This window comes from Leptopilina heterotoma, unplaced genomic scaffold (genome assembly GCF_015476425.1).
Source record: "Leptopilina heterotoma isolate Lh14 unplaced genomic scaffold, ASM1547642v1 Lhet_369, whole genome shotgun sequence".
In the NCBI taxonomy this organism is placed as follows: Eukaryota; Metazoa; Arthropoda; class Insecta; order Hymenoptera; family Figitidae; genus Leptopilina; species Leptopilina heterotoma.
Genome location: NW_025111048.1, coordinates 226316 through 237405, shown reverse-complemented (window position 1 = coordinate 237405; position 11090 = coordinate 226316). Strand labels below are relative to the sequence as shown.

General features: G+C 31.5%; 1 protein-coding gene across 1 annotated transcript; it reads right to left on the bottom strand.

Moving 5' to 3' along the window:
• Positions 1-445: 445 nt before the first annotated feature.
• Positions 446-2453, bottom strand: LOC122505759. The gene has a single exon (XM_043617573.1). The coding sequence runs from the start codon at positions 1585-1587 to the stop codon at positions 469-471; it is 1119 nt and encodes a 372-aa protein (XP_043473508.1). The 5' UTR covers positions 1588-2453; the 3' UTR covers positions 446-468.
• Between the last annotated feature and the right edge of the window lie 8637 nt (positions 2454-11090).

Genomic DNA, 11090 nt, shown 5'->3' with positions numbered 1-11090 from the left:
AGAAAAGGGAAATCCTTTAAATATTTGTGACAAACATTCGACGCGATATGATGGGGAAAAATTTTTCTTGAAATGAAATTTGTTTTTTGATGAAATAAATATTCAGGACTCGAAATAGCTTTCTGTACATCAGAAAGTAGGAGGGATAGTTGAACCGATAAAGGAATAATTTCCGGTCAAGCCGCTTTGCTTGTGCGGGGTAGAGGATTCTTATTTCCGGAGTAAAATTATTCCATACAGAGGATGCTGGTTGGGTATAAAATTGACAGGTCTATAAAACTGAAGTTTAATTTCTCCTCTAATCTTTCTCTTCTATCCCCTTCATCATCATTATCATCATTATTATAATTACAATCATTATCAGAAAAAACCATAAAAAAATTTCGAAATTATCAAAAATAAATCGATTAGCTTATAGAAGAATCTATTTCTTTTTCTATTTTTAATCTATTTCTACTTTTCAAATGACTAGTTAAATAAAAAATAGAATTCAATACCATCGGTTTCATTGACATCCGGAATGTCTCCAAATTCCTCACAGGGATCAATATCATCTGGTAAATTGTTATCTGTAGGAGAATTCGAATCGTTCACGTCCATGTTTTTCAGTAGAAAATTAAAATCATTAACAAATGATTCGTTATACATTGGTTCCTCTTGCAAAACATGATCTTTTAATTCAATTATCACATCCGCATTTACACATTCAACTTCCATTTCTTTTTCACATTCACTAAATGAAAAATTTGTTTCTAATTCAATACTAAATTTTTCCATTTTTAAATTTTTGGTATTTTCATCAACACTTTTTTGTTTAACATCCATATGCTCATCGTCTAAAAATCTAACCGTTTTTCTACTAGCCGGAGAACCATCTCTATCCTTCTTTAAAATTGGTTCACGATTCAAAAGATTAATCATCGTTTCCTCAATTTTTAATTGATTGTGTACAAATTTATCCAATTTTGAGGAAAATTCTTCAGTTTCGACAATTTCTTTGACAATTTCTTTTCCATTAAAGTAGTAGTCAATTAATTTTTTGGACGAATCCTCATTATCCAAGGCAATTGCGACAGTGTTCATTCGTCTAAAATCAAGTGTATTTAATTTATTTTCAAAATTCTGACGCGTTTCGGGATTCTTGAAGCAATCGGGTGGATCAATGAGAAATTTTAGTGCTTCAAATTGTTCCGTGTATTCCTTTTCATAATGTTGAATATCTCTAACTTTTGGAAAATTTTCTTGAACTTGATTTACTTTTCTCTTGTATGATGAATAATGAGAATTCGTTGTTTTTGGGTGGTTGGGTATTTTTTCTTTTATCAAGTCACGTTTCTTTGTTTTGTGCCGTGTTTCGAGGCGAATTTTAGGTCTTGGTTTCTTTCGTCGACGCCATGGTCTACTGATGACTTTTAATAATGTTGGAAAACGGGGCACAGCAGCAAATGATGTTTTTGTTGAAGGATTGTCAATTTTTGGTTTTGGTCGTTTTGTCATTATTAGAGGATTGAACACTTCCGGATGATGACTTGATGAACGTGGAGTTTCTATTGTGGAAAAACAACGGGAACAACTGAGGAATTTCATCTTTTTTGGTTTGATGATTTTTATACAGGAATTAGTAAATGCTTCTGTTTCTGATTAGAAAATCCGTTTGATGCTAACTCTGGTGTATTTTCCTCCGGGTTGCATTGTACTTTGGGTTTTTGTTCACTATTTTAAGATTTGTTTTGATGAAAAGTTTTTCACTTCTATTTATTATTATCTGCTTCCGTAATAAATAGAAATTTTTTTTTATGTAAGTGATTGGACTCAATGAACTTCGACACTGATAAGGATTTTTCAACTTTTTTCGAGTCTTCCTGTCATTAATGAAGGTATGGATGAATAAGTTTGATCGTCATCCAAGGACTGTTACATGTGATGCTTTCCGGAGTGAATAAGATGATGATCATCATCAACAACATGATAGTACATAATTAATTGATGTCAAGTTGTCTTTCAGATGATTCATTTCGCGAGAAGATTATATTAAGTATTGGAAGTTTAGTGATGACTGGTTTAAGCGATGACGCCCGAGAAGGTGAACACTGACAACTAAAGTAGAATATTGCTTGGACAATATGAAAAGGAAGACTTGAATCGGTTCTTGTTGTTGGTAGGCGTAGGGCGCTTAAGTGGAGGGTGCGCCCGTCTCGAGCAAACACGTGGGTGTAATCAGCAGGTGCATGTATGCGTGAAAGTACGAGGGACTTCTTCTTTTGTTTAAAGAGACGAGGGAGGTGGGTAGGGATGACCATTCTCTTAACTTCTGTCCTTGTCGAATTGAAAGTTTTGAAAAATATTACTACATAATGTATTCGAACTTGAATACTAAACAATGGTCTTTTATGTTTAGAGGAAGTGGAATTCGTTTCCTTCATTGTTGACAATTAACACCTAGCAGAGGAATTATTTTCTTCTTCTCAAGAGATATGAAGACAAAAATCAATCGCAGAAAGGAGGAAGTTTTCTAATTTTTGTCTCCAGGTTTGGTGAGTTGATGATGTTGAACAAACGTTCAACATCATCAACTCACCAAATTTGAATACAAAAATTAGAAAACTTCCTCCTTTCTGTGGTTGGTTTAGGCAATTAGAGGGCAATCCTAAAAGTATTGCAGATTCTAACAGTACAAGTAAATTCGTGCTCTTAAAGAATAAATTCTCCTGATCGTCTGGATTGTGAGACTTCCTCTTTTCTGTGGTTGGTTTAGGCAATTAGAGGGCAATCCTAAAAGTATTGCAGATTCTAACAGTACAAGTAAATTCGTGCTCTTAAAGAATAAATTTTCCTGATCGTCTGGATTGTGAGCAAATGTTTGGTGAACATGACATTAAAAACTTATTAAATATCAGTAGAAGAAACATGACACTAAAAACTTATTAAAAATTAGCAGAAGAAACATGACCATAAAAACTTATTAAAAATCAGTAGAAGAAACAATTTTGCATCTCCCTTTTTTCGGTATTACACTTTTATGGATAATAAACTCCTTCGTAGAATTTTTCTATTGTTTGTATATTGAGAATAGACGCAGTGTCGTTGGAAGATTATTATCAGTCTAAGGGATTAATATGACAGAGGCTTGATTTTGGAGAACTAAAAGATTAGCCTTTGTCAACTGAACGTCAAAGCACAGTCAACTTGAATGTAATCTTGTTGAGGAACTATGCGCGCATATAATATTGTGGCAGAATGTATAGATGTCATTAAATGAAGACAGTGTGTATACGTTAAGTGCGTAATCAGCAAAGCATGAAGTCAAGGCAATTTCATATGAGAGGAGAAGGAGGATATTTAATATAAGTTGGGCTCGTCTTCGACATATTAGCCCTTGATTGGTGAATGGGACCTTTTGATACGCATGGATAAGAAAACCCCTATAGGGATGTTAAATCAGTACGGGTACGGAAGGAGGAAAAATAATGATAGAGACAGAGAGGGGAAGATAAGCGAGATAACCACTACTATACAGCATTGTGCACTTTGTGATTTCAAGCGTGGGTGAGTTTGACAGTCGAGTTAAACGACGCAGGGTCTTTTATCAAACCGAGTGAAAGCTCATTTCGTGTTTAATTGAATAGCCGTTTAGACATTATATATCTACCCAATTAAAATTACAATCGTTTTCTTTCATTCACGAAAATTTCGCGTCCATTCCCACCACACAGTTCATAATATTCGGAAAAAAATAAATTACATACCAAAATATGCAGTTTCGCATTCAGGTCTAAAAATTATTCGCACCCTATTCCCAATTAGAAACTAAATTTTAAATAAATGTTAAAAGTATTCCACTCACCAATTTCGTTCTTTCCGGGTTCGTCTGTGATAATACGCGTATTTGATGTAATTGATTTTGTGGTTTCTGAAAACGGATAACATTTTAATTATATAGTTTCCAATCTATTGCATAACTTAAATGTAAAGTAAAAATTTCTTACTTTTCAATGTTTCCGTAGAACTGCTTTCTTGAAGGCTACTTTTGTAAATTCTTCTCTTCGGAGATCCGTTTTCCCTAAAACAGAAATATATTCCAAAAGTTCAAAGATCCAAAAATTCCCTTTTATTTAAAAACAGAAATTCGAACTGGAAACATTATACAGTTGCATGTAGGTACAAAATTTGTTACGGACGTCTAAAAACCGATGAAGTCTACTGAACCGTTACGAATAGTTACGTATGTGAATGTGTCCGAATGGACTTTCGTTATAGAAAGAAAAAAAAATACCAAGGACAATTGATTTGCTCCGGAAAATACGAATACAGGTATGTCAGGCGCACCCTCTCTCTCTCTCATGTGACGTCACAATTGTATTTCCGGTAACAATTAGCGCAAATGGTGAGTGCTAAAGTTTCATTGTATTATTACACCATTATGTTAACGATTACAATTTAAATAGAGTAATGCCCATCAATCTCACGAACAGTATATATGTATATAGAATCTTTTAGAAAATTTAACGTTGGGGAATATATTTATTTCCGTAGTCCATCGATCAATTGCGATCCTCTCCAGAAAGAAATTCCAATCGCTTCCCCAGCCACTGAGATTTATGTGCTATCGAATGCAAACATTGAACTACAGCGAACAAAATTGCCTTAGCCTTAAAAAAAAAATATATTTCTTCTCCAATTTTAAGAAAAATGCAGTGGAAACTAAAAATAAAAGTTAGTAAATCTTTTTTTGCAAAGAAAATCTTTTAAAAAATTTCCTATAAATGACTGGAAAAAAAATGTAAATATAAATAAAAGGGCGACCACTATTTCTAATCTAATTGCATTTGAAACATGACAGGGAGTTCTTCCAAGAGAAAATTTTTAAATTGATACCTTTTGTACTAATTTTTAGAAAGCATTTGACAACGTGGATTAGGGAATATTATTAGCGAAATGTAATAATCAGGATTTTAATAATGTACAAATTTTACTAACGCAGAATAATTATTTTCATAAATAAATTATGTTTGGATTTGTATAGTGTTTAGGGGGAAATTTTACAGTGTGACGCTCCTGACTTTGCGTCTAACCAATCAGAGCGCGAGAGTCCTCCCCTACTGAGCGACAAACAGTCCCCACTCGCGCAGAGTACTCGAGTATAAAAGCAGTCGCGCAACTCGAATCGGGGCAGTCGACACTGTCCTACCGAGTGAAGAGGTTTTGAACATGACTTTAAAAACTTATTAAAAATCAGTAGAAGAAAAATTACAGAACATTTCATTTAAAAATTCATACATGAAGTTCGATTGAAGAGGTTCTGAACATGACATTTAAAACTTATTAAAAATCAGTAGAAGAAAATTTACAAAACCTTTCATTAAAAAATGCATACGTCAAAACTGTTAACTGCAGATTTCGCGCCAATTACAAAATCGAACATTTAAATTTTATACTTCTAATGTGTTTTTTAATTTCATAAAAATTAAAGTGTACTATTTCCCACGTAGGTTAAAGAGTCCAGATTTCCGGCTGCGCCAGCCAATCAGAATAGTCGAGGACAAGAAGAAAACCGCGCTCCTTAGTAAATTATAATCCCTTAGCGCAGCCGGCGGTGAACGCAATATTAGGTTTTGGAAAATGGAAAGCTGTCGAAGGGGAAGTACCTGCATGCAACAGTTGGTTCTTGATGGTGAGTAAAGTTTGAATAATTAAATTATAATCTTAGTTAATTTTCAAGCTAGTCCGGAAAAGCATAATAGTTTATTATTTAACTCACTGATTTAATCCAAGTTTTAAATGATCGCCAGCATTTCGTAAAAGCGCGTGTGATTCACTGTTGGTGAGTTCACGAGTACTTTTTCCGTTGATACTGCTAATCAAGTCACCCTCTCTCACACCTTGTTGAGCAGCCTTACTTCCTGGATTCACCTGTAATCAAACATTTACCGTTCCATTAAATTTTTTAATCCATGGTATGTAGTTTTAGTAAATTACGATGCTTCGATAATCAATGTGTAACAAATTCTTTATTTAATTTTAAAAATTAGTCAAGTATTCATTTAAAAAAAATTTGTTTAAAAACCAAAAAATCCTATTATTGTACATTATCGAAAATTGAAATAATGATTAAGGTAATTCATTGGTTTCATTGTAAAATATCTCTTGTACATTAAAAAATGTGTGAGAATTCTAGTTGAGCAATGTTAAACCGTTATACGAGGGTGTAGAGCGGGTGGCCTGCCTGCAGGCTTGGAGATTTATCACAGTTTAGCGCGGCTCGTCGAACTTTTCGAGCCTCGGGTTCACAGTGAAAAGCTCTCCTTTTCTAGACGAAGCGCTCTGTGAACCAACCACTAATTCGACGCTTAAATTCTCACCATGGCATTGCGCCTTCGTTGAGCGGGAGAGCAGAATTTCAGCATGCTGATCACGCTCACAAAAAAAGTCTCTGTCCTATGCAGATGCGCTCTTTCCCGTTCGTAGAATTGAAAGAGTAGTCGCGGAAAAAAAGGTAAAAAAAGAGAACAAAAACGACGTGCCACTTTTTCTTCTTCTTCTTGAATGTCCCTTTGTTCTGAATTAATGTTACATACATAGATATATATATATTTGCAACTGTAAATCACAAATTTATAGATTGCTTATAAATAAAAAATAGAAAATATTGATTATATCTGTTGGTAACAATTTATTTCTAGATTTTATTCTGTTCCTCAATTATTTTATTAACTTATTTTTTTGTTCTCGTTTTAATACTGCTTACACAAAAATATTGTCCTGTATTTCAGTTTTTCTTAACAGGTCAGGTAAACAAAAATGTATCTCGCACACTTCTTTCTTATTCATAGGGATTTCACTTCTAGGTTCATTATGAGGACACGCGATAAGCAAGCTGATAGTGTGAAAAAGGTTAAACCAGGCCAAAGAGAAAAGCCAGGAAGAGGAGTGTAGATGAGCAATATATGGTGAACATGACATTAAAAACTTATTAAAAATTAGTAGAAGAAAAATTACAAAACATTCTTTTGAGAAGCGAATAATTTAGCATCAGAATTATATCTGATTTATTTAAATAATATATTCGGCTGTTGAACATGAAAAGAAAAACTTATTAAAAATTAGTAGAAGAAAAATTACAAAACCTTTTTTAGAAACGAATAATTTATATGATCAAAACTAAATTTGATTAATTTTTTCAATAATATATTTGTCATTTAATAAGTGATGAAAATATAATATTATTTTAAATGTTTATATCAATACCATTTTAATTTTTATCAACATCTCATTTTATTTTCAATTTAAATTTATTAAATTTTAGTACAAAGAAGAAAATTTAATTTTAAATTATGTCAGTTTAATTTTAGTTTAATTTTGATTTAATTTTAGTTTGGGAGTTATTAAATTATTAATTCAGATGAAAGAAAAGAATGGCGATGAATTAATAAATATGATAGGTTTACGGTATGAAAAAATCACTTTAAACTGAAAAAAAGGGTTAGGGATACTAAACGTTTCGTTGAATTTTAATAACACGTTTTTTTTTAATGCCAAACGAAATAAATAAACGATGTTATAGTTTGTAAGAGAGGAAAACGAAAAGAGTGGTTTCTGTTTCTTGGATGACACGAGACTGTGGGGTGCAACCACATCACTATATGGCGCTTACCTCGGGTAAAGCACGCAAGTCTTTTCGGCCTGACCTTCCTCAGCGATCTGTTATCCATTTTTTTTGTAGACTACAGAAACCCACGGAGGTGCATTCTCCCTCATGTTTTGACATTGATAAATCTATAAATAATGTCACTTTCTAAATAGCGAAAAATGTCACCGTTTTCATGCACCTGAATTTAGTAACCTTTAATATTCCTAGAAATAGATGAACACTAAATTCTTATTAGCATTGTGACATTTTATGATTTTTGCAAAACTAATTAACTACTTTTCTTTATTGCTAACAGTTTATCTCTTTCTTAACGCTTTGAACCCCCTACAAAACTCCCTACCAAAACATTAAAAACTTATTAAGAATCAGTAGAAGAAAAATTACAGACAAGTTTCTCACAATTTTTAATTACTCGTCTTGAGAAATTTAATTGTATCTCTAAAAAATTAACTAAATATTTAACAGATCCGAGGGCTCCATAAGGGTTACGGATCAATCCATATTAGTAGCATTTACAAATACAAAACAAAAATCGAACAAATATTTTTACCGTAAGAGTAATTATCAATGATTTTGAAAACTTTATCAATAAGAATGATAAAAATGTTTGTACCGGATTTTTGTAATTTATCAGAACTCATAAAAACGAAAAGCTTTTAGTACTAATAAAAATAGCGAGTTCTCTCAGAAACTTTGCAATATCAAAGTTCTTCAACTTTTAGTGTATTAAAGTAAAGTTTTGCTACCTCAAATTATAACTTTTTTCCTTGTTCATCAAAATCTTCAGTAATTCCTTTCTTCAATCCTTTAAAATATATTTTTTTCATTGCTTCATAATTTTATAATTTATTGAATTAAAAAATTTTCCAATTTTTTTAGTAAGTTACTTCTATTTTTAAAAAAAGACAAAAATTATATGACATGATTAAGGTGGAGAAGAAAATTTCTTTTCTAGATTAATTTTTTATTAAAAAAAAATTCTTTAATGTTGATTTTCTATTTATCAGGTTTCCGTTTCCAATTGCAATAAAATCCTGAAATTAAAAGGAAAGATCAAAGCATTACTAATGCTAATACGTATAAAGAACTGTAAATAGCCAGAGGGTAGTGTTAGAGCCTTATTATTCACAGTACTGAATTGGGTAACACAATTCTAGAAATCTAGGTAATATAGACACTCCCATATCCTTAGGAACTATTTTAAAAAAATGTAATTCTAAAATTCTTTTTTTCTACCATACGTTTAGAAAATAAAAAATAAAAATTAAACGTCGACTAGAGAGGAAATGTTTGAATATATATATATACCTGTCTCTCACTTTAATTTTTTATGCTTCTCTGAACAGAGAACAACGTTTGAGGAAATTACTCGTGTGCAGAAAAATCGCATTTTTACACTTCGAGGTATAACAGTTAAAAGATATATGCATAACAAAAAAATTGCAATTTATCCAGCCGTGCAATATTTAACAACAAAAGCAAACTAGATAAAAAAAAATAATGTCATGTTAACTTTATCGGAATAAATTCTCATGAAGAAATTTAAATCAATAAGTAAAATTAAATTGTAAACATTTTTCAATAATATTCATAGACGGATGGAAAAATTAATCAAGTTCGAGGAAAAATTTGTTTGTATCAAGGTTAAAGAGGCTGTATTTCTAAAACGTGCATGACACAATTGACTCAAAGCCAAAAGGTCGAGTCTTGGCTTCAATTTTTAATGAAACTGAACGATAAATGAGGATTAGAATTAACCTTCTAATTAAGGGGATTTAAAATTAGAAAATCTTGCTAATTGTTACTTGAGAGAAATAATCCGCTGATTGGAAATCTGGAAATAAATTATTTAGTAGCGGAAAATTCATTGGGACCACCAAAGGGTGGTTTCAGATTGGCAAGAGTCCTGGTGGCGTGTGGACTAACTAAAAAATCTCATTAGTTAGAAAAGGACAGACATTCTTCGTCCTTTTCTTACTAATGAAATTTTTTAGTTAGTCCACATGCCTCCAGAACATTTACTGGATGTGGGTAAATTATCTGAGACTAAAGGTATTTAGATTTGTGACGATGTGGATCGTCACGCCATCTGTCGGAATTGTCCCTGAACCGTGATCGGTAATTAGTAGGATAAGTCAGAAGCCAGAGTTGCCCAGTGACCAACTGGTCACAAGAGAGGGAAGTTGTCAAGAAGTCAGTGTTCTATGGCATATAGTAAAAAAGCCAGGAAGAGGAGTGTGGATGAGCAATAAATGGTGAACTTGACATTAAAAAATAAAAACTTATTAAAAATCAGTAGAAGAAAAATTACAAAACATTTTTTTGAGAAACGAAACGTTTAGAATAAAAAAAAATGGTTAATTTCAATAATATATTCGGCTGTTGAACATGACAATAAAAACTTATTAAAAATTAGTAGAAGAAAAATTACAGAAGAATTTTTTTGAGAAACGAAAAGTTTAGAATCAAAAAAATGGTTAATTTTAATAATATATTCGGCTGTTGAACATGACAATAAAAACTTATTAAAAATTAGTAGAAGAAACGTTTCAAAAAATTTTTTTTGAGTAACGAAAAATTTAGGATAAAAAGAATGGTTAATTTCAATAATAGATTCGGCAGTTGACCATGAAAATAAAAACTCATTAAAAATTCAACTAATATTGAAGAAAAATTTGCAGCTTCTTGCAAAACAACTAGTATTTTTTAATTTTTAGACTAAAGAAATTGTAAATTTCCATTTAGGTTAAATGGAAATGGAATCTAGCTTGTTTCGTAAATTAAATTAGATCAATGAAACAAAGAAAAACATTTTCGATTATTCAAATAAAAATACATTTCCCAAGTGCAAATAGTTAAAAAGTGGTATGCAAAATAGAAAGACTTGTTATTTACTATTCACCTTAAGGAAGTTTACTCAAACAATTTCTTACGGAAATAAAAAGAATTGACAGGAAATTTAAGAACAATTTTATTCACAAAAAAGCGAAAGGTTTTCTGCGACTTTTTTACATTCACGTCATGTTAAAAGTTTTTCATATATACACAAGGAAGCATTTTTCTCGTATCAAGCTAGTTCCATTTACGTGATATGAATCATCCCCTTTTTCATTCAACTATTTCACATTTAAAAAGTAGACTGAAAATGGGAGGAAAAAACATGAATTTCTCTTTTCAACTATTTAAAAAAAAGTTGGATATTTATTTCTCGTTACAAATGATCTTTCTTTAAATTATTTCTATATGTCCAATATATGAAGCATACAATTTCTGATTACTCTTGCAATTATAATTTGAGAAAACAAAATACAATATCTGCTAAGGGTAAAAATAAATTATATTTGATTTTCATATTCGTTGAAGAGAATCTTTGCGAGTGACAGGAAACTGAGAAGGTATTTCCAAGAAAGACTGTAAAGTGGAAAAGGGTGGTAAAAGGATG